We start from the raw sequence: 23,154 nt of genomic DNA, 5'->3' as shown, positions 1-23,154 counted from the left end.
CCTGACTGCCATGATTTTTCAAATATGATGGACAGACAGTGGCTTAGCAAGTTCATTTTGGATGGATTTCATCAGATCCCATGGACTTGTACACATTCTGGTTCCTAAGATGATCTCAAATCTGATCCTCTTCTACAGTGGGCCTAAGGTCTTCATCCTCACAGTCCTTGCATTTATCTCCCAAGGCTTGAGCGGCGTGGTCAGAGCACTTGCCAGTGAAGACTGAGACAAAGAAGTCATTGAGAGACTCAGCCTCCTCCAAATCCAAGGTAGCCTTCTGGAGAAGGCCCTCATTATCCCTAGTCTGCCAAGGACAAATTATTTCAGTCACAGTTTTACATTCTACTTCTATGCAAGTTGTTTCTTTCTTAGACAACACACTAAATAAAATTCAAATGACAGCACCACTATAATCTCTAAAAGCAGTACACGCCTAGGCAAAAGCTGCGTTCAATACAAGAGTTCAACATGCTATTCTGAAGTCAAAGTCTAATGCTGGGCCCAAGCAGTGAGCCTAGGATTTCTTCAATAGAAAAGCAACATAATATTTTCGGTAGCATGCCAGGAGTTGCTGCCCTTTAAATACCAATTGGTTCTAGGAACTGAGCCACAGACTTGAGGAAAGGAAAGCAAAAGCTAACAAACCATTCCTCCTTATTCGGAGATTGAAACATGCAATTTCAAACCTGCACAGGGCAAGGAAAGGGTAGAGTTTCCCAGTGCATCAAACTTGCACAATGTAGCTCCCCACAGAAGGAACAGAAGCTCTGGACAGGAGGTCATACTGAAGGTTGGTTTTAACAATGTGCAAACTGGCTATGTTGATCTCAATAAACCATCTGAGTTACTAGCACCCTTCTTTTGGTACAGTTTCTTTTGTGTGAGTAAAATTAAAGAGCCACATCCAGAGCACAGCCTCTCTTCCTCATAGAGCAGCATTTGGAACTACTACCAGAAGGAAAACAGAACTACAGATGAGGCTATGTTAATCTCCTTCAAGGCTGTACAGCAGTGCCAGAGATCAAAGCAATGAATCGGCCATGCAAAGCCACCTCCTTCCTTAATTTTCAGCTCTATGAGGAAGGACTATCAGCTCATCCTAATATTCCAGTCCTCCATTTCTCATCTTTCTTTATAACAGTTTTTAGAAAGTTACTATTATGGGGGAAAAAAGTGTATTAGCATTTGTGGAAGCAATGCTGTCATATAAATAGCTAATAAACATCTTGGTAGAGAAGTTTAATGTTGCATTCATTGCTTCTATAATGGTACAGAGCTTAGCATTGTGTTTTTTAATTAAAACCAATCCAATGCAATTTGACAAAGCCCATAATTTCAGCTCTGCAAAGACAGTACTGTCTATTTAGGAAACAGACAATACTTAGTCAAAGGGTATCTTAAATTAATTCAATGTTAAGAGAAGCAGTAAATCTACAACTGGAAAACAACCAAGAGCTCAGTAACACGTTCAGAATGCTAGCAGTCTTGGACTGTGTCAGCTATGCTCTACATTTAACTAAGCAGGCAACAAAACACAGCAAGAGAAACACTGTGCCAAAATCTCCCTTTCACAGTGTCAGCAAGGTAGGGTGACCAAGAAGCCTATGGATGGCTGCTAAGCATGACACTGCTTAGCAATAGCTTATTTACAATAGCTAAGTATTTCCTTTCTCAAATTTGGTAACTACCTGTGATATTCCATTCAGCTTCCTAGTGAACGCTTTTAGAAGTTACAGCCTGTATCTGCTCTTCCCTGAGAGAAACCCACAGTTCTTCCCACTGGATTTCCAAACTAGAGCACTCCATCACTGCTGCCCAGATCTACCTCCAGCACACACAGAAAGATTTGGTCAATGTTACATAAGCAGTCACTTCTCAGAGTAGTAATCAGGTCTGGTGTGTTCATTACTAAATCAAGATTTTTAATGTTAACCAAAGGTCCACAGAAGCCCCAGGAACTCAAACAGTAAAATAAGGCACTGCTCTGACCTCATCAATGATCAATTCTTGCCTGGTTTTGAAACTTTACAATGGGAAGGCAGGCAGGCAGTTAGCAGACCAGAAATCAAATGAGACTTTTATATTCCTTATCTCACTCTTGGGACCTCTTGAGATCAAGTTTTGACACCTTGCATCCAAAACAAAACTGCAGTGTATAATGTGGCACAACCTAAGAATTTCCAAGGATGTGTGATCTCAAATAGTCGAAAAAAGAACTTTTTGGAGAAGAGACTGTTCTCCTGAATGATAAGTAAGAGCACTCTTTTAGGTAAATGAAAAGTTTGGTTATGACTGAAAGAAACCACAATGCCATAAAATTGCTAAGGAAAAAAACAAAAATCTGTAAATAGAAAATTGTATCTGCTTTCAATAAAATAAAGAGCACACAATAAAAAAAAAATGCAAGTAACTGACCACAACGTGCTTTCATTCAAGATGCTCTCACTCAAACTAGACTACATGAGAACTAATCACATCTGTGAAAAATATGTCTAAAAAAATTACTAGATATCACTACTTAGTAAAATTATATTAGAACTTAAGACTCAAAACCAATCAGATGTCTTAAACAAAGAAGTCTTCAATATTTTTTTTCCCATTTGTGGGATTCAGCTATTTATGCTGTTCTATGGAACAGCTTTGCTAACCAATGGTGTTTCTCACTTATTAGATATTGCAGCCAAAAATCGCTCTGAGTAATTACAAGTTGTCATGGGTTTTGCCAAGCTCAAATTCTTTCTGCAGCTTCACTTTTTCTTTCTGTTAAACAAGGTATTTTTCTACAGGAAAGTGGTTACTGCATTCAGCTCTATACCTCACCCCAGTTTGTCTTCCAAATGAAATCCCAACAGATGACATGCATATGATAGCAGTATCACAGCCCAGACCCCACAGTCAGTATTAAGAACATGGGAGTCGTACCAAAAATACATGCTGAAGATCTGACCCACAATGATGGCTCCCCTACCCCACCCCCAACCATCAAAACAGGGTTTCTGGTAGTAAGTAACGTGATTTCTTTTAGTCAAGCCTGTTCTGTTGTGCATTGCTGCAAGAGATCTATTAATGTTTTCCTCTCCCAGTTTTTCTGAGGGTAAAGCCAGCCTTACATCAGAGACGAAGAGCCTCAAGCAGAATATAGTAATGGACAAGTAGCCTTATAATTCCTACTATAAAAAAAACCCAAACCCTACAGCAACAACAACAACAACAACAAACCCAAAAAAAACCCCACCCCAATTTTGGTATAATTTCAGCAAAAGCAACCACTGCTAAAAATAAAGGCCGTTTTGATTTTTCCCCCCGCCTCAACTTAAGCACTGCAACCAACAGCTCAATACCAATTTTTTCAGCTCTTTAAGTGCTTATTTTTATACTGAGTGATATTTACTGCAGTCTTAATACTTCACCCAAATTTAGCAAGAAGTTATAAATTAATCCCATAAAAACAAGTGCAGTATGCTTTTAATTTCCAGAAAACTCTCTACTGTAACTGTATTCCAAAATGATACTACAGCTTTTAACAAAACTGCTAACTTTTAAATTTAAAGGATTCTAAATGTACTGAAATTTACGGGAACTAAAGAAAACCAAAGCATGTCAGTTCTAAGAAGCTAAGTTTATCCAATTGTCCAAGATGTAACTAACCTTTTGAGTATTTTCTCTACAAAGATAACTTAATGCTCTTTCTGAAAATACTGTTAAAAAGAAGCATCTCCTTACTAGGTCACACATCTGAATACAAATGCAATTATCAAAACATGACCTATTTCTGAGAAGCAAAAAGTAGAACACATTTGAAATGAGATTACAGCATTAAACTTGGATAGAAAAAGAACAAAGTGAGAGACTGGAAATTCTGTTCCCTGGCCATCTAGCATTCTGTAGTGGCAACTAATAATTTGAAAATTGTTTCCCCTCTTCAACCATCTCACAACATTCTGGTTGTTACTATTTTCAATATACAAGTTCATTGCAGTAATCAAACACAAATACTGTGTTCCACTAGTTCTACAAAAATTACATTCTGTAATACCAGATCACTTCTTCAAAAGAAAAAAAGATTTGAGAACCTCTGACTTGCTATAAAATTAATTTTCACTTCTATTCATAAGGGCATCACACAGCATGACACCTTGTGCACTCACCTAATTTATGAAATCCACTTTTTCATATTCTCTACTAGTTCCTGATGAAGGGAGCCACATTTTAAATTGCTCTGCAAAGACCCTTCATTAAAATCTTAGATCCATCCTATAAATAAATCTACTGTTGGCATGTGCTCAAACCCAATAATGACTCAAAAATGTATACTTTTTGAATACACCATGTGACTGAAAAATAAGAGCTACTTATGTATGTGCATGTGTATGTATGTGCAATCATACCTGATATGAAAATTGACCAATAACATTAGAAGTGATATCTCAATGTTCTTCTCTAATCCTGTAAAAAAGCCTTTTAAACAATGAAGTGGGAGATGGTCAAATATCGTGTAACCATTAAAGAATCTTCTACTGTCTCATGTTTTAAAACAGAAATGGCAAAACGGCAGGACAGAGGAAGTAACTAAGGAGGGATGGAGAAGGGGGAGAAAGAGGAGAAGCGGTAGGGGAGAAAGACCCTCCACCTAAGAAAAAAAGTTTGTTATAATACTGTTCAAGGGCTATGTTCAAATTCTTTCTCTTTTCCAACTTGCAGCATGAGTAACTGCTGTTTTACATTTTCTCACAAACCCTCCTCGTATCTAGGTACTTCAGTGACCTAGATTCTCAAATATTAATTCCACTTACAAGTTCATGCTCCTTTCTTGAAAAAGAGACTAGATATCAGTGAATCAAAGTACTCACACTGGTTTCCTAAAGCTCCAAGTAATTCACTGTTAGCATGATGACATACTGTAAACCTTTTCGATAACACTAAAAATTTGCTCACATATTCAGTAGTTAAATATTCTCACAGGAACCTTAATGAAGTTGAAGACAATCAAACAGTTGTCTTAAAGTCCTCTCAATTCTGGAGCAAAACAAAGCATCAAATCACTGTGTATATTTTCCAGTCATTCAGCACAGAATTATGAACCCAAATAGTTGTTTAGACTTCAGGAATTTTTGCACTTTAAAAAATCAAAAATAGCTGATTTTTTTTTTTTATATGTATTTCTTTATCATAGAAAAATCTTAAAACATGTTACCCCTTCTTAAACATTAATACCAGCTCAGAAAGTATTTCCAATAACTTCAGTCCAAAAAAGACTGAAAAAATACTACTTAGAGATAAAGAGGCCGCCAAAAAATCTTATAAAGTAACTAACTAGAAAAACTTGCTGCCACTTGCTCAGCATTCCAATAAAGGACACATGCCAGCATGAAATACAGTATCAACTGCAGGAAATCAATTATGTATACACTTGCTAATACTTCATGATTTTATGTATTTATTTAAAAAGCACCGAAGATCTGCTTTGCTTCAAACACAACACATTAATTCGAGGACACAAGTTCTCTCTGTTAAGTACTTAATCAAAGACTCATTCACTAATCTGCCATTTACCTGCAAAATCATATTGGTTTCCATTCACAACATTCTGACAAACCAAGATCTGACAGAGTGTTATTAAGACAATTCATCTAAAAACATTTTCTAAGAAATTATTTATTACTCACTTTTGAGCCAGAATTTTAAGTGACAAAACACATTGCATGTATACATCAAATGTATAAAATTAATTGCCTCAAACTTGGCTCACTTGACCTCTTTTGACAAATTCACAATGTGCTGCTGAAAAACAATTATACTAAAACTAACCAGCAGAAATGTAGAAACATAATGATGTGATGGTGAGTTCATAATATAAAAATTACAGAGAAATTACTATCCTTAAAAACCGGTACAAGTCAATTAAAATCCCAAACAGGTCTTACTACACCAGAACGAGTGCATACTAAACAAAATTCTAGAAAGCCTTAGTAGCTAATTTTGTTTCAACAGCTGATGCTTAATATGTTTCTAAAATGTATTAAAGACTGTATTAATTATATGAACCACAAGAATGCAGTAGTGAAAACTAAATTCTAAAGTATTTGATGTCACTGAACGAATCCATCCTTTATGAAAACAGCAGGGCACATCACCTCTCTTTCAGCATTCTGAAATTAAGTCCACACTCAATTAGGAATATTTTAAAAGAAGTAATGTACCATGATTTGTATTTATCAATATAAATAGTTGTGGATACCTGTCAAGAATCAACTAAGCAAGTTTCCGCCATTCCTCTAATCTAGTCCTTCTCAGGTTACAGTTGAAATAACATTGTTCAAGGGAGATGTTACATACCCATTTCATTAATAGTTGCTCTTGTTTTTGAGACAAAAGAGCTAACTTCACTTGAGTGCATTTTTGCTCTTTCTTTAAGGTCAGCACCTGAAAGTGACATTTCACATACATGTTAGCAAGCTGTAAACAGTACTATAAATACATGTTCACAAGTAAAATATTCCTGCATGCCCAAAAAAATTAAGTCTACTTTAAGAAAAGGACAGTTCAAATTGGTCACATTCATTTCCCGCAGATTTCAAGGAAAACATAGCCTATTTATCAAGGGAAAACAAAAACAAAACAAAACAAACAAAAAGATCAAAAACCAACAACAACAACAACAAAACCCCACAAAAAACAACCACCAAAAACAAGCAAAAAACCCCACAACAACAACAACAACAAATCAAATTACCCACCACTGGATTTTCACTGAGTATATTCTTCCCGGTGACAGTTCCTCTTTTACTAGAACAGTTCATGAGTAATAGCATTTATGCTTTTATTTTCTCAACTGTGTCACAAAGTCTGATAAATTTGTGGGGTTTATATTGTGCTCTTGTTATTCTTTTATTGGTAGATAATAAAATAGCTAGGGTTCATGTTTTTACATTAACAAACTACATTTAGCTAAATAAAAAAAAATCTACAGTGGACCTATTACCATTTTTCAACCCACTTTACTGAAATGCATTTTTGACTAAGTCACACAACAGATTTTTTGTTCTTCAGAAAAATAGTAGAATTTTTAATGTATTTCTTCATGACTATATGAAAATAATTGTTTAAAAAGCACACTAAGTAAAGATGGTTACAAAAGTGTGTTTTTAAAAATTTGCTGATACATAAAACCAACATTTTCTCTCATGAATGTATAAAGAAAAAGAGAATCAGATAGTAATAAAAAATAACTAAATGCAGAGTAAGATAGGCAGTCCATTATCCTTATAGACAAAGAATACATGCAAAATACTAAATTTGCATATATACATTTATTCTCCAAAGAAGTGCAACATTCCCACGGCAACTGAGCACATATTTTTTCCATCTGGTAAAAACGAACCTAGAATCTCTTGGCATATGCCTGAAAAGGCTAAACATGGTATATAACCAATGCAAAAAAACAGCTTTATGTTTCTCTACCCTGAGAATCAAAATATTACTCATTCAGGAAAATGCATCATTAATTTCGTAACTCAATTTTAAATTAAGCAGTCATACACTTCCCCTTTAACATTTCTGGACTTAAATCATGCTAGACCCTCTTAACCCTCTTCATCAAACACTTTTAGATACACTTTTGTTGACAGCATTAGTTGACATGCAGAACTCTAGTCTAGCTCTGAGAAAACCAGTATGTCAATCTGAGATTTTTCTGACAGACATCCAGCTGCTGGATTAAGGTAACATGGACAATAAAGCATCTCTGCATCTCTTCTCCTTCCATCACAGCAAAGCTCCTAATTTTACTGAGACTTTTGTTCTCCTTCTGTTCATGTCAATATAAAAACAATAAAGCATCAGTCCTGACTGCATTTGCATGGTTCCCACTAAATAATGTCAAGTTTAATTTACAGTATCAGACACCTTGCCAAAAGCTTCCGAACAACCTTGTAAGATATGCCTCAACTGAAGACAGTATGACAGGCTAGTTGAGCAGGGGGTATAAAACAGGAATTACTGTGGTCAACTGTGCATTGCAGCAAAACTGCAATTGCTGCCTTAGTAATTCACAATGAATGCATACAGAAATTGTGCCAGGAACCTAAAAAACAAACAAAATTTGCATCCACAAATCTGGATAGAACTCCAAATCATATAAAGCTGCAAGCAAGTTTCAAAAATGCATTTTTCTACATGATTCAGTAGCTGAAAGGAGCTTTATAAAACTTCATGACAAAACCTGCTGGAAAAGCTTTATCAGCGAGTGTGCAAATGAAAAGATATCACTTCTCTGGTATCTGTTAATGTCTGGGTCTAGCTTCTGCAACTCTGTCGAAAACACTGCCAATATGAGAACAACAACCTGTGTGCTTTGTGAACAAGAAAACTGTATGGCTCAGCAATCTGGCTCAAAAGTTCCACACTCTGAAATCCTGTTCACTGGGCATACTCTTGAAAGTATATAAAGAAAACTTCAAAAGAGAGGCACTGAACCTAAAAAATACCTCCAGTATAACTGTTCAGAAAATGTACTGTCAGGAAAGGATTAAGGCAATTTATAGGGTTTGATTTATTCAGACTTATTTAAAAAACAAAACAAAACAAAAACAACGGATTCAACCCAAAAAAGAAACCAAATTCTAATACAAAAAATACTCAAACTGCAGACTTCTTTCATTTGGAATATATATTTACTTGAAGATATTTAAATAAATCTATTCAATTTTCAACAAAGAAAGAACAAATTACAAGGTAGCTGCAAATTTAAACTTAATTATTTTGAATACTGGAAAAATATTTCTAGTACAATAACTGATCTTAGTGTCTTAACCAAGTTCTGTAGTCTTATATTTCCATTTTTAAGTATTTCTCCCTCATAACTATCAAGGACATGGAAAAAGTTTCCCACTAAAATAGGAAAGACCTTTCCTATTTTAGGCCTACAAAGCGTAATAATAGTAACTGAGGACTTTCATGCAGAAACCATTTGCCGCACTCCAACAAAACACACATGTTGGCATCCTCTGGTTCACAGGAGATGGACCTGCCACCTACTTAATACTTTTGTTCCTGTTGTAAGATTCAACCACTGATCAAAGAATTCTTGAAGAATTCCTAGTTCCATATAGCAAAGAACTATTCACAAGTTTCTTCGAAATCTGTTCTTATGTCAAAAGTAGAAAAGGTTAAGTTTTTGAATACAGCCATGAAGGAAAAAGAAGACTTCTGCTCTCAGTCACTGAAATCAAAGATCTCTCCTCTCACCCCAAATTTCCTACTTTAAAGTAACTGAAAATAGTATTTGCTCAACTGCTGAGAGAAACAAAGTAGCTAAGCTTTTCAAACCACAAAAACTCTGACAGAAGGAACCTCTGCAACTTTCCCATGGGCCACAGCTGAAATCTGCAGACACACTTGGCCTATCTGCTTCCCCACATCCACTCCCAGCTCTCTGGGGGCTGTACCGTATGTCCATGATTCCATACCACACTGAACACAAGGCTCTCTAAGCTCTTCTACCCGAATATATAAAGAAGGAGGAACCTGAGCTACCAGCGAGTTGAGGCAAACTAACTGTTGCAGATTTGATTGTAAACTGTAATTATGTCCCCACATCCATCCGGTTTGTACTGAAGCATGAATCATTGTTTTCTCTGTATTATGATTTCTGGCGTCTCGATGCTTTGTCGCAGTAATTGATTCTCATCCACACAGAAACATAGCAAAAGCTAGTCAAAACTAACTGTGATTCTAGGGGTCATGCTCTGCAATTCTCACCTCTCTGCTCCCAGCACTTCACGAACTGCTTTAAATGGAGTGCCATTTTCAAATTACTAGCTGTTAGTACATGACAAAAGAGATTTGCAACGCTGAAAGACTATACTGACAGTGCAATCAGCCACGTCCTCATACAGCCACATTAGGACGAAGACAGGTACTCTCCACTTGCGAATAAACTCTTCTTGAATCAAATTAATTCACAGAAGCATCACTTCCAAATTTACAAAGCAAAGTGGTAGAAGAGAAGCACTTCCCTGCTTGCAAAATACCAGTACAAACAGCAGACTTTTGGAACCTGCTGAGCAGCACGTCTGTAAACTGGTATTGGCAGATCAACCCTTGAAACTACTGTGAGAAAGATGCATGCTCCTTTAAATACTACCTTCACTTCCACTGAGGCTTGTCAATCCAACAGAAAACCTCTGTTTCTTACTTCCCCCCTCAGTATTGGAAGAACACAGAAACGTTAGTTACTTCTTCCCTTACTTCCCATAAGTATAAAAACCCTGATGTAATCAATTAACTCTCTTTGCAAGTTTTTAAACATTTAGCTACTCAACAGTTGGCCATTGTACACTGCCAGTCCAGAGAGTTTCTGCAGCATGTGCCTGACTTACATTTCACAATGATGCCAGAGAAAATGTTTATTCAAGAAAGCCAAGGGCAGTCCACCAAGATAGGCATATTGCTGTTATTCACCAGAATTTTTCCACCTACGTATTCGTATGACAAGGATGGCTATTTAACCTAGAGAACACACCAAAAGTAACTAAGTTTTACAGTGATTACTCTGACCTCATGCCTCTTGCCTTATTTGGATATTTTCACACACTTTCTAAACAGAATTTATATACTGTTGAAAAGCTAAGTGTTGTGTTTGAAAAATCTGTTCCAACTTCTTTGTATAGCCTCACTTTCCAAATACCATAAATGCCTAGAAATTTTCTTGTACAGTACTGTTCCATACTATGCTTTAACACATACTTCCAGAAAACACCACAAAACATTTAAACTTAAAAGACACAAAATTTAATGGTTTATACCTCATACTTAAGAATTCAACTTTACTCAATAAATATTTTTATTTAAAAATAAGTCTTTCAGAAATCTTGCACACCCAAATTGAACAGGGAAGTTATTCTACCAAGTGTCAAAAGGTGCCCAAAGTGCCTTTTCTCTGAGAAGAGGAAAGGAAGTGACACATCACAGGCATTTGAGGTAGAATACAGCATTGTAGCAATGTTATTTTGAGCTTGCCCTTTGATCTTGCCAAACACAGATCAACCGATTCCGTCAGCACACAAAAATTTCAGTAAGGAAGTGACATCTGAGAGTATCAGAAGATATCCTTTTGCATGCTCTTTCCAATTCCTCTGTATCTTGTTGGCAAAAACTAAGAACACTGGAAACTGTAAAGCACAGAGGCACCACCTGTAATATATTTAATAACCCAAAGAAACAGGTTAAGGAATTTATGAAGGAAACTTCAAATAGTTTCAACTAGGAGTAAAAAACATGCACTACCTTAGCAATTAGAAGCTTAAGAACTGCTATGTACCCACAGCTTATTCCTACACAAAGTAATTAAGCAGACTTTAAATTAATATTCCTCCTTCTTTACACAGAAAAATAAACACTTAAAATACTAAATTAAAATACTGAGGCAAATGGCCAACTCTGACATACATTATAGACTAACTCATAACTACTAGCCAAAAAAAAAATAAACACATAGGATACATGTAAGTATCTTTCGTCAAAAGCAGATGTATGCAAGAAATCCATGTTTAGCTGAAATCATTAGTAGAACTCCAATCAACTTTTATGAGGTTAGGAATTCCTCAAAAGGGAGCTATTCATACCTATTTGAGGACAAACACTATAGCCAACTTAAATTCAAACTCAGAAAGATTTTTTTCCTTCTCCAAATTTCCAGTAATTTCAGACATGAAATTTCTGCATCCTGAAATACATGCAGACAACTTAATTCCCCATTTTAAAAAGAAACTGCAATATATCATGAAACAAATACATTTATTTATAGTGTCAAGTCTATAAGGCAAGCAAAAATTTTTTTAAATAGAATTAGTGCTTGTTAAATATATATATACACCACAGTAATAAGTAAATAATATTATTCTGCTGACAGATACATAGTTCAAATTAATATCCTTAAAAATTCTTTTAATAAACAGTAAAGTACAATTTAGACTAATAATGCCACCATGTAGATTAATTTTGCTTTCAACTATTTTCAACTACCATTTATCAAGCTGTATGATTGACAAATCACAGTACAAAATAAAGTCAACCACTACTGAAATCTCTTGCCTGTGTGAAAGACAAAAAAAAAAAAAAGTTTTATGCTTTGAAGACAAAATATGCATTCATATCACTAAGAATTCCATTGCATCTCCCAGCCTAGCCAGATGCAGGATACTCCGATCATCAATCTCTACCTATTAGAGCTACTACGGATTGTATTCTTGAATAAAAAAAGTCCAGTCTGATCAATTAAGAAGAGACATGCTTCATAAATATTAACTATTCTGGACCACCTTTCACAAAGTAACAAAGAAGATTATCACCTATTTGGTAGGATAACAGAAAAGTCTAGACTGGAAGAAATCTCTGGAGATCGGCTGGTCCAACATTCTGCCAAATGCACAGACCTAGATTAGGTCACTCAGGGTCATTTCAAGTCTTTAATACTTCTCGCAAGGGAAATTCCACCAGTTCTTTGTGGAATTAATTCTTAATTAATCTTGTCACAATGAAAGATATATTTATTTTATCTGGATGGACTTCTCCGAAAGCAACTTGTGCCCACTACCTCTTCTTCTGTCACTGTGTACATCCTTGCAAATACTTTTCTCTCTATCTACCAGGCACAGTAAAATCAGTTATCTCTCCTCCCTCAGCAATCTCCAACCCTCTAATCACGTTCAGCTGGGCTAATAAGTGCTGACTAAAACAAGCACATGCTTTGATCTGCTGATGGTTCTCTTCCTTGTGCAGTCCAGCACACTATTTGCCTTCTTCACCAGCACAGTACACTGCTAGATCACGCTAAGCTTGCTGTCCCCCTGAATGCTTAGGTCATTTGCTGCAGAGCTATACACCACCCACTCAGTCCTCAGCCTGTTCAGCTACTTAAGATTATTCCATTCCAGGTGCAGAACTTCATATTTATCTTTGTTAAACTTCATGCAACTCCCGTTGGCCCACCTTTCCTGCCAGTCAAGGTCTCTCTGAATGGTGGCTTCTCCTTCCCACACACCTAACTCTACCTCCACTTTGAAGTCATCAACTCAGTGACGGTTCAATCCTACCATTAGAATATTTACAAAGATACTGAACAGCATTACCAGACCCAGCACTGACCCTCAAGGAAGACTTGTAACCAGCTGAGAGTTTGGCTTTAAGGTATTAACATTATACGATTCTTCTGGCAGGTGAGCCAGTTTTCACAATCTGTATGTCCAGACTGTATCTCACCAGCTTGTTTACAGGGATGCTAGGGAGAACATGTCAAATGCTTTGTTAAAGTCAAAGTAGACAAAGTATCTGTAACTCTTCTCTCAGTCACTAAGTAGTTTAATCACAGAAGGCAATCAGTTTGGTTAATCACAATCTATCCTTGGTAAATCCTAAGCTGGGTTTTCCCAGCCACTTGTCTTCCATGTGCCTGAAACAACTTCCACAAAAATTTGTTCCATAATTTCCCCAGAGACTGAAGTGAGACTAACTGGTCAGTAGTTTCCCAAATTTTCTTTTCTGCAGATGGGTGAAGTATTTGCCCTCTTCCAGTCACTCTTTGTTACTTTTCAAATATGATAGATGGTAGCTTTCCAGTACACCAACTCAGATGCATCCCATTAGATTCTGTTCATGTGCATGTGTCCAACTGGTATGGATGGACCTTAACTCAAGTCTTTCTCCACTGTCAGTGGTTTGCAGTTTGCTTTGTTGTCGCTTCTTGGCACAGCAACTTGGTAGCTGATCTTTCCCATGCAGACCAAGGCAAAGAGAAAATGGAATACTTCTGCCTTTTCTGTGTCATTCATAACTAAGCTACCAGTCCCATGCAGCAGTGGACCTTGAACTTCTGCTTGGTACTAATGTATCTACAGGAGTTTTTCTTGTTATTCTTGATATCTTTTGCTAGTTCGAGCTCCAGCTGAGCTTCTTGCATCCTAAGCCTATCTCTGTATACCTGAGCAATATTTCTGTATTACTCTTTCAGAGTCTGTCCCATTTTCTGAAGGTAAGGTGAATAAACAACTCCTCCAAAAATATATATAATGGGTTATTTGAGAGATTAAAAGACAGGAAGGAAGAAAGCTTTTTTTTTCTTTTTTAAGAATACAAATGAATATTAAAATCTAAATGTTTGAAAGCTAAAGAATACACAATATGAACATGTTGTACTCATCATGCTCTGGTGTATTCCTAAGTATTTTCAAATTTTATATTCATATTGACTCCATCAATACTTATAACACAGTAACTAATTCAGAACATTAAGACATGAAACATCAGTTCATCAAGAATCATGGGATTTAGTCATAAGGCATGAGAGATATGAAGGTTAAACATAAAGAGAAAGGGAAAAAATATTACCAAAATACCTACTAAGCAAAGAACTGCTAGTAATTTGCTTCTGAGGATCTTCTTCGAGTACTAGTGGGGAAAAAAAAATCTTACTCACAAAGCAGTACAACTTAATTTCTGCCTCTTTGTTCTCTGAGATTTCACACACTAAACTTTAAGTCAAATATGCATCTAACAGGTAGAAGTTAAATTAAAAGATCATTTCCACAAAGCTTTATCCCTAAGAGAACAATGTACTGTTGGCAAAGCACTGTTTTGTATAACCAGGTTTTTTTTGCTTATTCTTTAAAGATAGATAAAAACCTAAGATTCAAATTAACATTGACTGTGCTGTAGAGTACTCCAAAACTTTTCAATAAGGAAGGAATCCCATGACATTTAGGCTCAGTATGCACACACTTTTATCCAAACTCTTATATTCTTTCACACTTAAAATTTTTCTTTGATACTTACTTTTTACTTTTAAATTAAACAGACATGATCACCATTTTTACATGGCAAGTATGTAGACTTGGATCTCTACACTTTAGTGCATTGCATACTGAGATTTAAAAAAAAATAAAATTTAAAAAAATCACACTTTATCAATTTAAAACAAATTAGGTAAGAAATAAAAACTACAATGGTAAAGAAGTCAGTAACATACCACAAAATATCAGAGAATCATAGAATAGTTTTGATTCAGAGGTCATACAGTCCAAGCCTCCTGCAATGACCAGGGATATCTTCAACTAGATGGGGTTGCCCAGAACCACATCCAGCATGGTCTTGAATGCCTCCAGGGATGGTGCATCCACCACCTCTCTGGGCAACCTGTGCCAGTATTTTACCACCCTCATTGTAAAGAATCTTTTCCTCACATCCAGCCTGAATCTCCCCTCTTACAGTTTAAAATCATCACCCCTTGTCCTATCACAACAGGCCCAGATAAAAAATCTCTCCACGTCTTTCCTATAGGCCCCTTTTAAGAACTGCAAGGCTGCAGTAAGGTTTCCGCATAGCCTTCTCTTCTCCAGGCTGAACAACCCCTACTGTCTCAGCCTTTCCTCACAGGAGAGGTGCTCCAACCCTCTGATCGTTTCTGTGGCCTCCTCTTGACCCTCTCCAAGAGGTTCATATCTTTTCTGTACTGAGGACTCCAGAGCTGGATGCTGTACTGCAGGTGAGGTCTCACCACGGCAGAACAGAGGTGAGAAGCACCTCGCCTGATCTGCTGGCCATGATCCTTTGGATACAGCCCAGTACACAGTTAGCTTTCTGGACTCTGAATGCACATGTCCAATCTTCCATCCACCAGTACCCACAAGTCCTTCTCCTCTGGAGTACTCTCAGTCCCTTATCCCCCAGACTGTACTGATACTGGGGGTTGCCCCGACCCAGATGCAGGATCCTGCACTTGGCCCTAATGAACCTCATGGGGTTCACATGGGCCCACCTCTCAAGCGTGCCCAGGTCCCTCTGGATGGCATCCCAACCCTCAAGCATGTCAACTGCACCATTCAGCCTGGTGTCATCTGAAAACTTGCTGACACTCAATCCCACTATCTATGTCACTGATGGAGATATTGAACAATACTGTTCCCAATTCAGACCCCTGAGGGACGCCACTTGTCATTGGCATCCATCCAGACACTGAGAAAATATTAAGCAGATGCTGAAAATTTTCTCATGTAAAAGGGAATGGAGTACTCCAAAAGTCATATCTAAGTATTCAGAATTAAATTTTTCAGATGCAGAAAATTCTTGGAAAGTCAGCACACTATTAAGTTCCAGAATGATATGAAATTAATATGACAGTACATATATGCTCATGATCATTAGGAAGAAATTCTAGTATGTAATGTATATGGAACCAAGAAAGTAAAACAAGTGCATTACCATGGGACTCAGGCTTAAGAGTGAATTAATAATATACTTAAAAGCTGGCTCTGAAGCCCCAGACAGCTATAAGCAAATAGTCACTGGCTAAAAGCAGACCCTACCCTTACACCTGTCCAACTGGGTTGTCTCCCCGTCTTTGTATGGTTGCACAAACATATTAAAAGGAGATTATGATACATTTTTCATAATTGCCTGCTAAATAACATTTCATGTAAGAAACTAGTTCACAACGTATGGTTATCACAAAGTTTTTAAAGCAGCAGACTTCATAATTCACCTTTCATAACTTAATTGCTCTAGTAATCATTTGCTTTATCAAACAGCAGCCATGAACCCTACTGCACACCAATATAGACACAAATTTTTGCACACACCACCTGAGTATAAATTAAAATGTAACTTTGATAAAAAGCAAGGTTTATTCTAAATTTCAAAACAAAACAAGCAGGATGCTGGCTGCAGTCATTTTAGTCAAGGGAAAAGCAGTTTGACACGAGGGATGCTATGTGTGTTTCTATATAAGGAAGTAATTTAAATGAATAAAATTACTTTTTTTTATGAAATACTTTATATTCTTGAAGCTCTCTACATGTGGATGTATGATTTTTAAAGTAAAATCTGATACTGATACTCTTCCATATAAGATTCACTGTCATGATTTACTATTATGGCTTGGATATCTTCACCTTTTGCACATATCCTCTCTGTGTCACAGAAAAGTTCCTGAAAATCATCAAACTATGAAAAACAAACAAAATGTCTGAAATTCCTGTATATCTGAGCCTTTGGCAGGATGCCAGTCCTGAGCCTTCCCTCTGGAAACATGGCAGTCTTGTAGCTCCACTGCTATAAGTTATCTCATATCTTGCAATAATTACACCCAGATCAGCAGATTCAAAGCACTAGCTGCTAAATCAGTTCCCAAAAACAGGTTATTTCAGAAAGTACAACTTTTGGAGAGTTTTAATTTTTTTTTTTTTCCTCTGTTAAGCTTTTGAATCCCAAGCTTTTCTTAAAAGGCCAAGGTGCTAATTCAGTTTTCCTCCTCAAACACAGGAATCCTAAATATAAATGATCCTAATTTTATATACAAATGTTCTACAATCCCTTTTCAATGCCTATGCAAATTCAAACCAGATATAGATTAAAGTCAGCTGGCTCTTTTTCCATCCTGTCTGTCCAGCTCTAAGTTTAGAAGCACCCAGCAATATTCATCCTGTTAACCTTTTCTGCCACAATAAAGGCAGCTTATACCTTACATGCCATTCCTGAATTCATCTTCTCTTGCAGAAAGGGACAAAAAATAATTATTGTAAGAATCTTAATCTCACATCTTAAAAAAAAAAAAAAAAAAAATTTTTTTTTACCAAACATCAACCAGGTTTTTTTGTGACACTTCCATCATCCAACAGTTGCCTCAGTCACTCCCCAGTCCCTAGTATCCTCTTACGGAGCCAAAACATTGCATAACTATCACAACAGGGCTTCCTGCAGTTTCCCCCATGGCACATGAAAGAGACCAGTACTGGTTGGTGGAAAGATACAAGAACAGGACAGTCACCTGTTTCCAAACAGCATGTTAAGTCAATATTAACTTTGATTCTGTGCTACGCCTCACTTTTAGTGACCTATGTCAGGCTAACAGTTCAGGACTAGCAGAAGACAGGCACGTAGGAGGCATCACCCCTTGACTCTCAGAAAGATACAAAAGGAGAAGCCAGTGGTGGCAGCAGTGAAGGTCACCCAGTAAGTGGCTAGGAACCACAAATACAGACCTCTAGGGTGATCGAAACATGACAGACCTGTTTATCCCGTGTTCAAACGGTCCCTCATACACCAGCCTAGCTACTTAAACATGGCAAGACCATGAGCTTCCACCTCACACCATAGTAATGATATCAGCATTTAATAAAAACAATGTGTGTTGTAGTTATTATTCAACAGAGAACTTTTTTCTAACAAAAAAAAAAGAAAAGAAAAAAGAGTAAAGCTACTTCCTTTACCACTTGTATTTCTGCTTCCACAATAAGATGTACTTCTTTAATTCAGTCATTCTGGTAGTCTGAAAACTGCACTACCCAACTTCCTCAAATCATTTTTCATTTTCAGATTCAACCTTCACTAACAGAACTTCTATACTGCGCCTGTAACATGATATGCACTTACTTTCTGGTAATGAAACATAACTGAATTGTTACACAGAATAATGAAGTTCAAACTAGATAACCATTAAAGTTTCATTTTTTTTTCCACACTATTTAGCTCCACGCTAATGGTGGAACCTTTAATCATGATTTCTATTTATTCTGCACCTTCCATAAGAAAATCCTCTGAAGAGATCAGCACTAGAGTTCTTAGGTTTAAAACAATTAACTCGAGAGAATAAGAATGCATGGCTATTTTAACACCGCTACTACTCAAAAAATACCATTAATGTAGCACCACATCTCATTAGTATCAATTGTAACAGCTTTACCATGAGTCCGCTAGCACAAGTTGTTTGCCAGACAAGTGACAATTTTCTTCCTTCTGATTAATAAGCAGGCATTCTTAAACTTGCTAGTGCTAAGATTATCCAACTTTCTTCTTTAAATTAATAGTGATATTCAGGTTGAACACACTTAATAAATAGTACACCCAAAATTTTAAGCAACCTGCTGTTTATTTCACTTTGACTTCTAGTAAATTAATCAGAAAAAGATTATCTTCATTCCACTATTACAGATGACTGACTCAAATCTTTTGCATATACCATATATTTAACCACTGCACATATGTCTTTTTAAATGTTAAAAGGAATTGAAAATGCTGGGGTTATCTGTTTTGATTAGTAATAATTACAAAAATAGTTAACTATCAGCACACCCAGTTTTATGATCTGTAAATAGAAAAGGAGGAAGTGTTCTAAAAAAGTGGTAAAAAAGAGAAAGTCAGAATCTCTTCTAAAGAAGTCCAGAAGTCAGTATTTAGGCATAAATCCTAATAAAGAAAGGAGGAGCTCTTCCTGAGAAAAACCACAGTTTGAACTGTGCTATCAGCTTAACATAGATGATGGCATGGCTGAAAGCCTTTTTCTTCATTACCCTGTATTCCACCCCCTGGTTTGAAAGGCATCACCCAGTATCATTTTAGCTGCCTTTAGGTTTGTTGCTTGCTTGTTTGTTTTTTACAATTATCTGTATTAGTAATATTGATATATTAGTTTGAAACTTCAGCAGGTTCAGGATTCAATGACAGTGAATTCTGTGTGGCTATACAGCAAGTGATACTTCCAGTGAAACATTTAAAGAAGCAGGTAATTAGTACATGTAGTACAGTAAAATAAACACACCTTGTGAAGAGTATCTGTAACAATAATCATGACTCTCAGTTAAAGATGATCATGCTCTGCATACAGCAGGCTGCAAACAAAACTGAGGTAAGACTTGAAGTAATGGCCTTAGAAAGTGTAGATGAGGTAACTACCAAGCTTGACTGGGAACCTTTTCAAGCTATAGCAGGTGAGAAGAACAAGGACTTTTGTGGGAAAACTCTAACCTTGAAGACTTTTCTTCTCCTGTTTTAAGATCTAGAGATCAGCTTTGGCCACTTTATTCAGAAAGCTTTAAATCTTGAACTCAAAAACCAAAATGCATTAAAATGGCTAGCATTCCTAAACAAACATCTCTGGCTCATATTAATACTGAGCCAGCATTCAAGGCCAAAGTCTTGCCATTCCACACAGTACTTTGTGAAAGTAAGGACTAGTAAGCATTTGAGCCATGACCAGGAACATGTCTTAATTATGCTTTGCTCATACAAAAGTCAGACAGGAAAACAGCAGCTGCAATTCTATTTCTCATAAGCACCAAGTGAAGCAGCTCAGAAGTACTTCCCCTTATTCCCAGTGTCCCCAAAGGCTTCAAACTGCCTCAGAAAAAAAAACTAAAGTGCTTGCAAATAGCAATATTTCCCATCCATTGAGCATATTTTCAGTACCAATGTTGCAAACTCAACTCTATTTTTTAAGGACTTGTTATTTTAAAATACTTCAGAGATATTTGATCTCTTCTATTTTTAAAAGACTGTCCAACAGACTTGTCAGCAAATTACTTCAGCGAAAGAAAGTAAAGGAAAGGAGATCCAACACTGGAATATTACCTGCCATCTGGAGGGGCTTAGCAAATTACACATATTGATGGTACTTGAGCCTAGAGCTCAATCACTTAAAAACCATGTCCATCCACATGCAGTCAGTAAGTTCCAGCTGGTGACAGAACTCCACAAAGAAATGGTAAAATACCAACAATAGCATATTTTAGACCTATATTTCTTATATCCTACAAAACCCTGCTGTTTCACTATTAACATAAACTACAGGCATCAAGTTTGAAAATACTTCAGGACATTGTCCACAGCTACATATCTGCACCTTTTTATTGTTAAATAGCTCTTGTGAACTTTATTTTGACTAAAACAGGTGGGATACAACTGAGAGTCACAGCATTTCTTTTAAATTTCTTTTGGTGTAAGACAATATAGAGTTGCCTGATCTGTATAAACAAACATACATGTATATTTATATTTATTAAAACATACATATGGGATCAGCATTTAAATAGGAAAAAAAAGTAACACTTTTACAAGGAGAAAATTATCTAAAGAAAAATTTCAGAAATTCTTAATTTTTCATATTACCTGCATTACTCTTCCAAAGGAAAACATTTTGAAAAGTACAAAATAAATGTCCACTAACTGCATATAAAAAACCTAAACTACATACAAATCATACCATTTTTACTATAGCCAGATCTCCACTTTTTCCTACATCACTGCATGAACATGTTGTAATTGTGAATATATAAGCACCTCTATGCTACATTTATGTGGATTCAGTATTTTGTTCTCCTCTAGCTTTAAAGAGCTGCAAATTCAATCTAAACGCTGGAAAGCTTTTACTGCAGTAAACCTAAAACAAAGGTGTCATTGAAGGAAACCAGTGTAAGTAGCAGGCAAAGACAAGAGAAGAGAAGGCAAAAAAAATACATATATAATTAATCACTGAATTTTTTCTTCATATTTGTGGCAATTAGCACACACATATATATAGTTACATCGCGTGTTGCTCTATGGCATTATGGAAGGAAGAAGATATGAAAGTAACTTGTAAATATTCTTAAGATAAAAGTGCCATAGATTCATCTATGTCTAAATACTTCTTCTACATGATCATTTTATTCTTTTCAAAAGCAAGTGGAAAGTAATTCTTTACCATGCAATAACTATTTTTGCCATGTGTTGCGCACATGTATTCTATTTCCAGCACACATTACCACCAAGCACATGAGATCAGATTATTTTTTGTCAGAACGTTTTCTCAGCTAAGGATATAAATGGCAAAGCAGGCTCAGTTCCCTCACCAATAAAGAAACCAGGTGCCATAGGCACTTAGCACACCAGGGTAAAGGGTTACTTAGCTAACCTGCCTCAGAGAACTGTAAAGAAAACCAGCAGCCTTTCTTCACAAATCAAGATGTCAAATACCCACAGATGTGACATGAATATGAGGTGACCACTCAATTTGACTTAATACTTACGGAAAAGACGTGGACCTTGGACACCACAGTGGAAAGACAAATGGTCGGACTTACATAATAGAAGTTAAAAGGAGTTAAGTTCATCATCTAAGAACAAATGCACTTACCAATAACGCCCTGGGTAGCAGAGACCTAGCCAAAAGTTACCCTTACGACTTCAGTATTAACAGGGCAAATTGATCATCTGTAGCTTTCTGTTAAAGTGATCTTCACCTGGTTTTAACCACTTTAAAACCACACAGTTTTTAACCATTTTGTATGAAGCAAAGATGAGTTAGCGTAACTTCTGACAGAAAATGGATCCATAGTCATGCCCTGAAATGGTAGCAAAAACTTTTAACCAGCATCTGAAACTAAGTTTGCAGCTTTTGAGATGATGTAGGAGAGTCTATGACAGACATGGAATTTACACATAATAGAGATTTGATAGCTTTCTTTTAACCAGGATTCAAAGATTATTAGAACAGTGAGAATGACATTAACTAAAATAGCAACGTTCCATCATAATCATGTTCCAATGAGTCCGGTATCATGTTGGAGTCAACCAAATTGCTCAACACCCCTAAAGCCCCTCTTATCATCACCAAAACATGAACAACTTGATATGACTAGAAGACAGAATTATGTCTAATAAAGTCCTCTGTTTAATGTGCAATAAATAAAAACCCATTTCAAAATATGCAAAGCTGTCTTGGGCATCTAAAATATATTTATCAGAGAAGTACAAGCAGCTTGGAAAGACAGCTGAAGTTCCTGAATTGTCTTAATGAAGGTTAGGATACTAACCCATCTTTCAAGAGAGCCAAAAAGAAAATAAATGTCTTCGCTCTTACATACAGAGAACTTTTTCTCAATCCCAAGTCTTGAAATGAAAGACATAAAGCAAAAGCACATTGCTGATGCAGGCCAATAGAGAAAGACAGCCAAACAGAGTTCTGTAATTTAGGAATGTACCTCAAACCAGTAATCTAAAACTTAATTCCCTAAGGTGCTACAATTCCAGACTCCCATAAAAAACTGCAACCATCCTCAAGTAAAGCAGTGAGAATAACAATCCACATAAGGCATCTCTTCAAGTCTGCGCACACTGCCAATCATGAAGGTCTAGAACTACAGAAAGAATCTTTTCCTAAAACCTATGTTTCTACCTGAAGAGTGCCAAAGATGTTTCTGGATTAAAAATAGCTACATAACACTTCCCTAAACACTGAGTTCTTACAGTTCACCACTGCAGTCTGAAAATAGAACGGGTAAAAACAATAACCCTCTAGGGCTGCAACACCTGTTGGAACAAGCTTAAAATTACTTCAAGCATCCCACT

At 36.5% G+C, this 23,154-nt stretch overlaps 1 protein-coding gene across 1 annotated transcript in view; it reads right to left on the bottom strand.

Moving 5' to 3' along the window:
* The window catches only part of LOC104408475 (methylglutaconyl-CoA hydratase, mitochondrial-like), a 109,062-nt gene that overhangs the window by 72,005 nt on the left and 13,903 nt on the right, over positions 1-23,154 (bottom strand). Inside the window, exon 4 of the mRNA XM_010018099.1 lies at positions 6,337-6,423. Within this exon, the coding sequence (XP_010016401.1) occupies positions 6,337-6,423 (87 nt within the window). The remainder of the gene's footprint in view (positions 1-6,336; positions 6,424-23,154) is intronic.

The sequence above is a fragment of the Nestor notabilis genome, unplaced genomic scaffold (assembly GCF_000696875.1).
Source record: "Nestor notabilis isolate BGI_N333 unplaced genomic scaffold, ASM69687v1 scaffold6917, whole genome shotgun sequence".
Lineage (NCBI taxonomy): Eukaryota > Metazoa > Chordata > Aves > Psittaciformes > Psittacidae > Nestor > Nestor notabilis.
The sequence above is the reverse complement of the archived record's forward strand: the minus strand, read 5'-3'. Positions and strand labels throughout refer to the sequence as shown.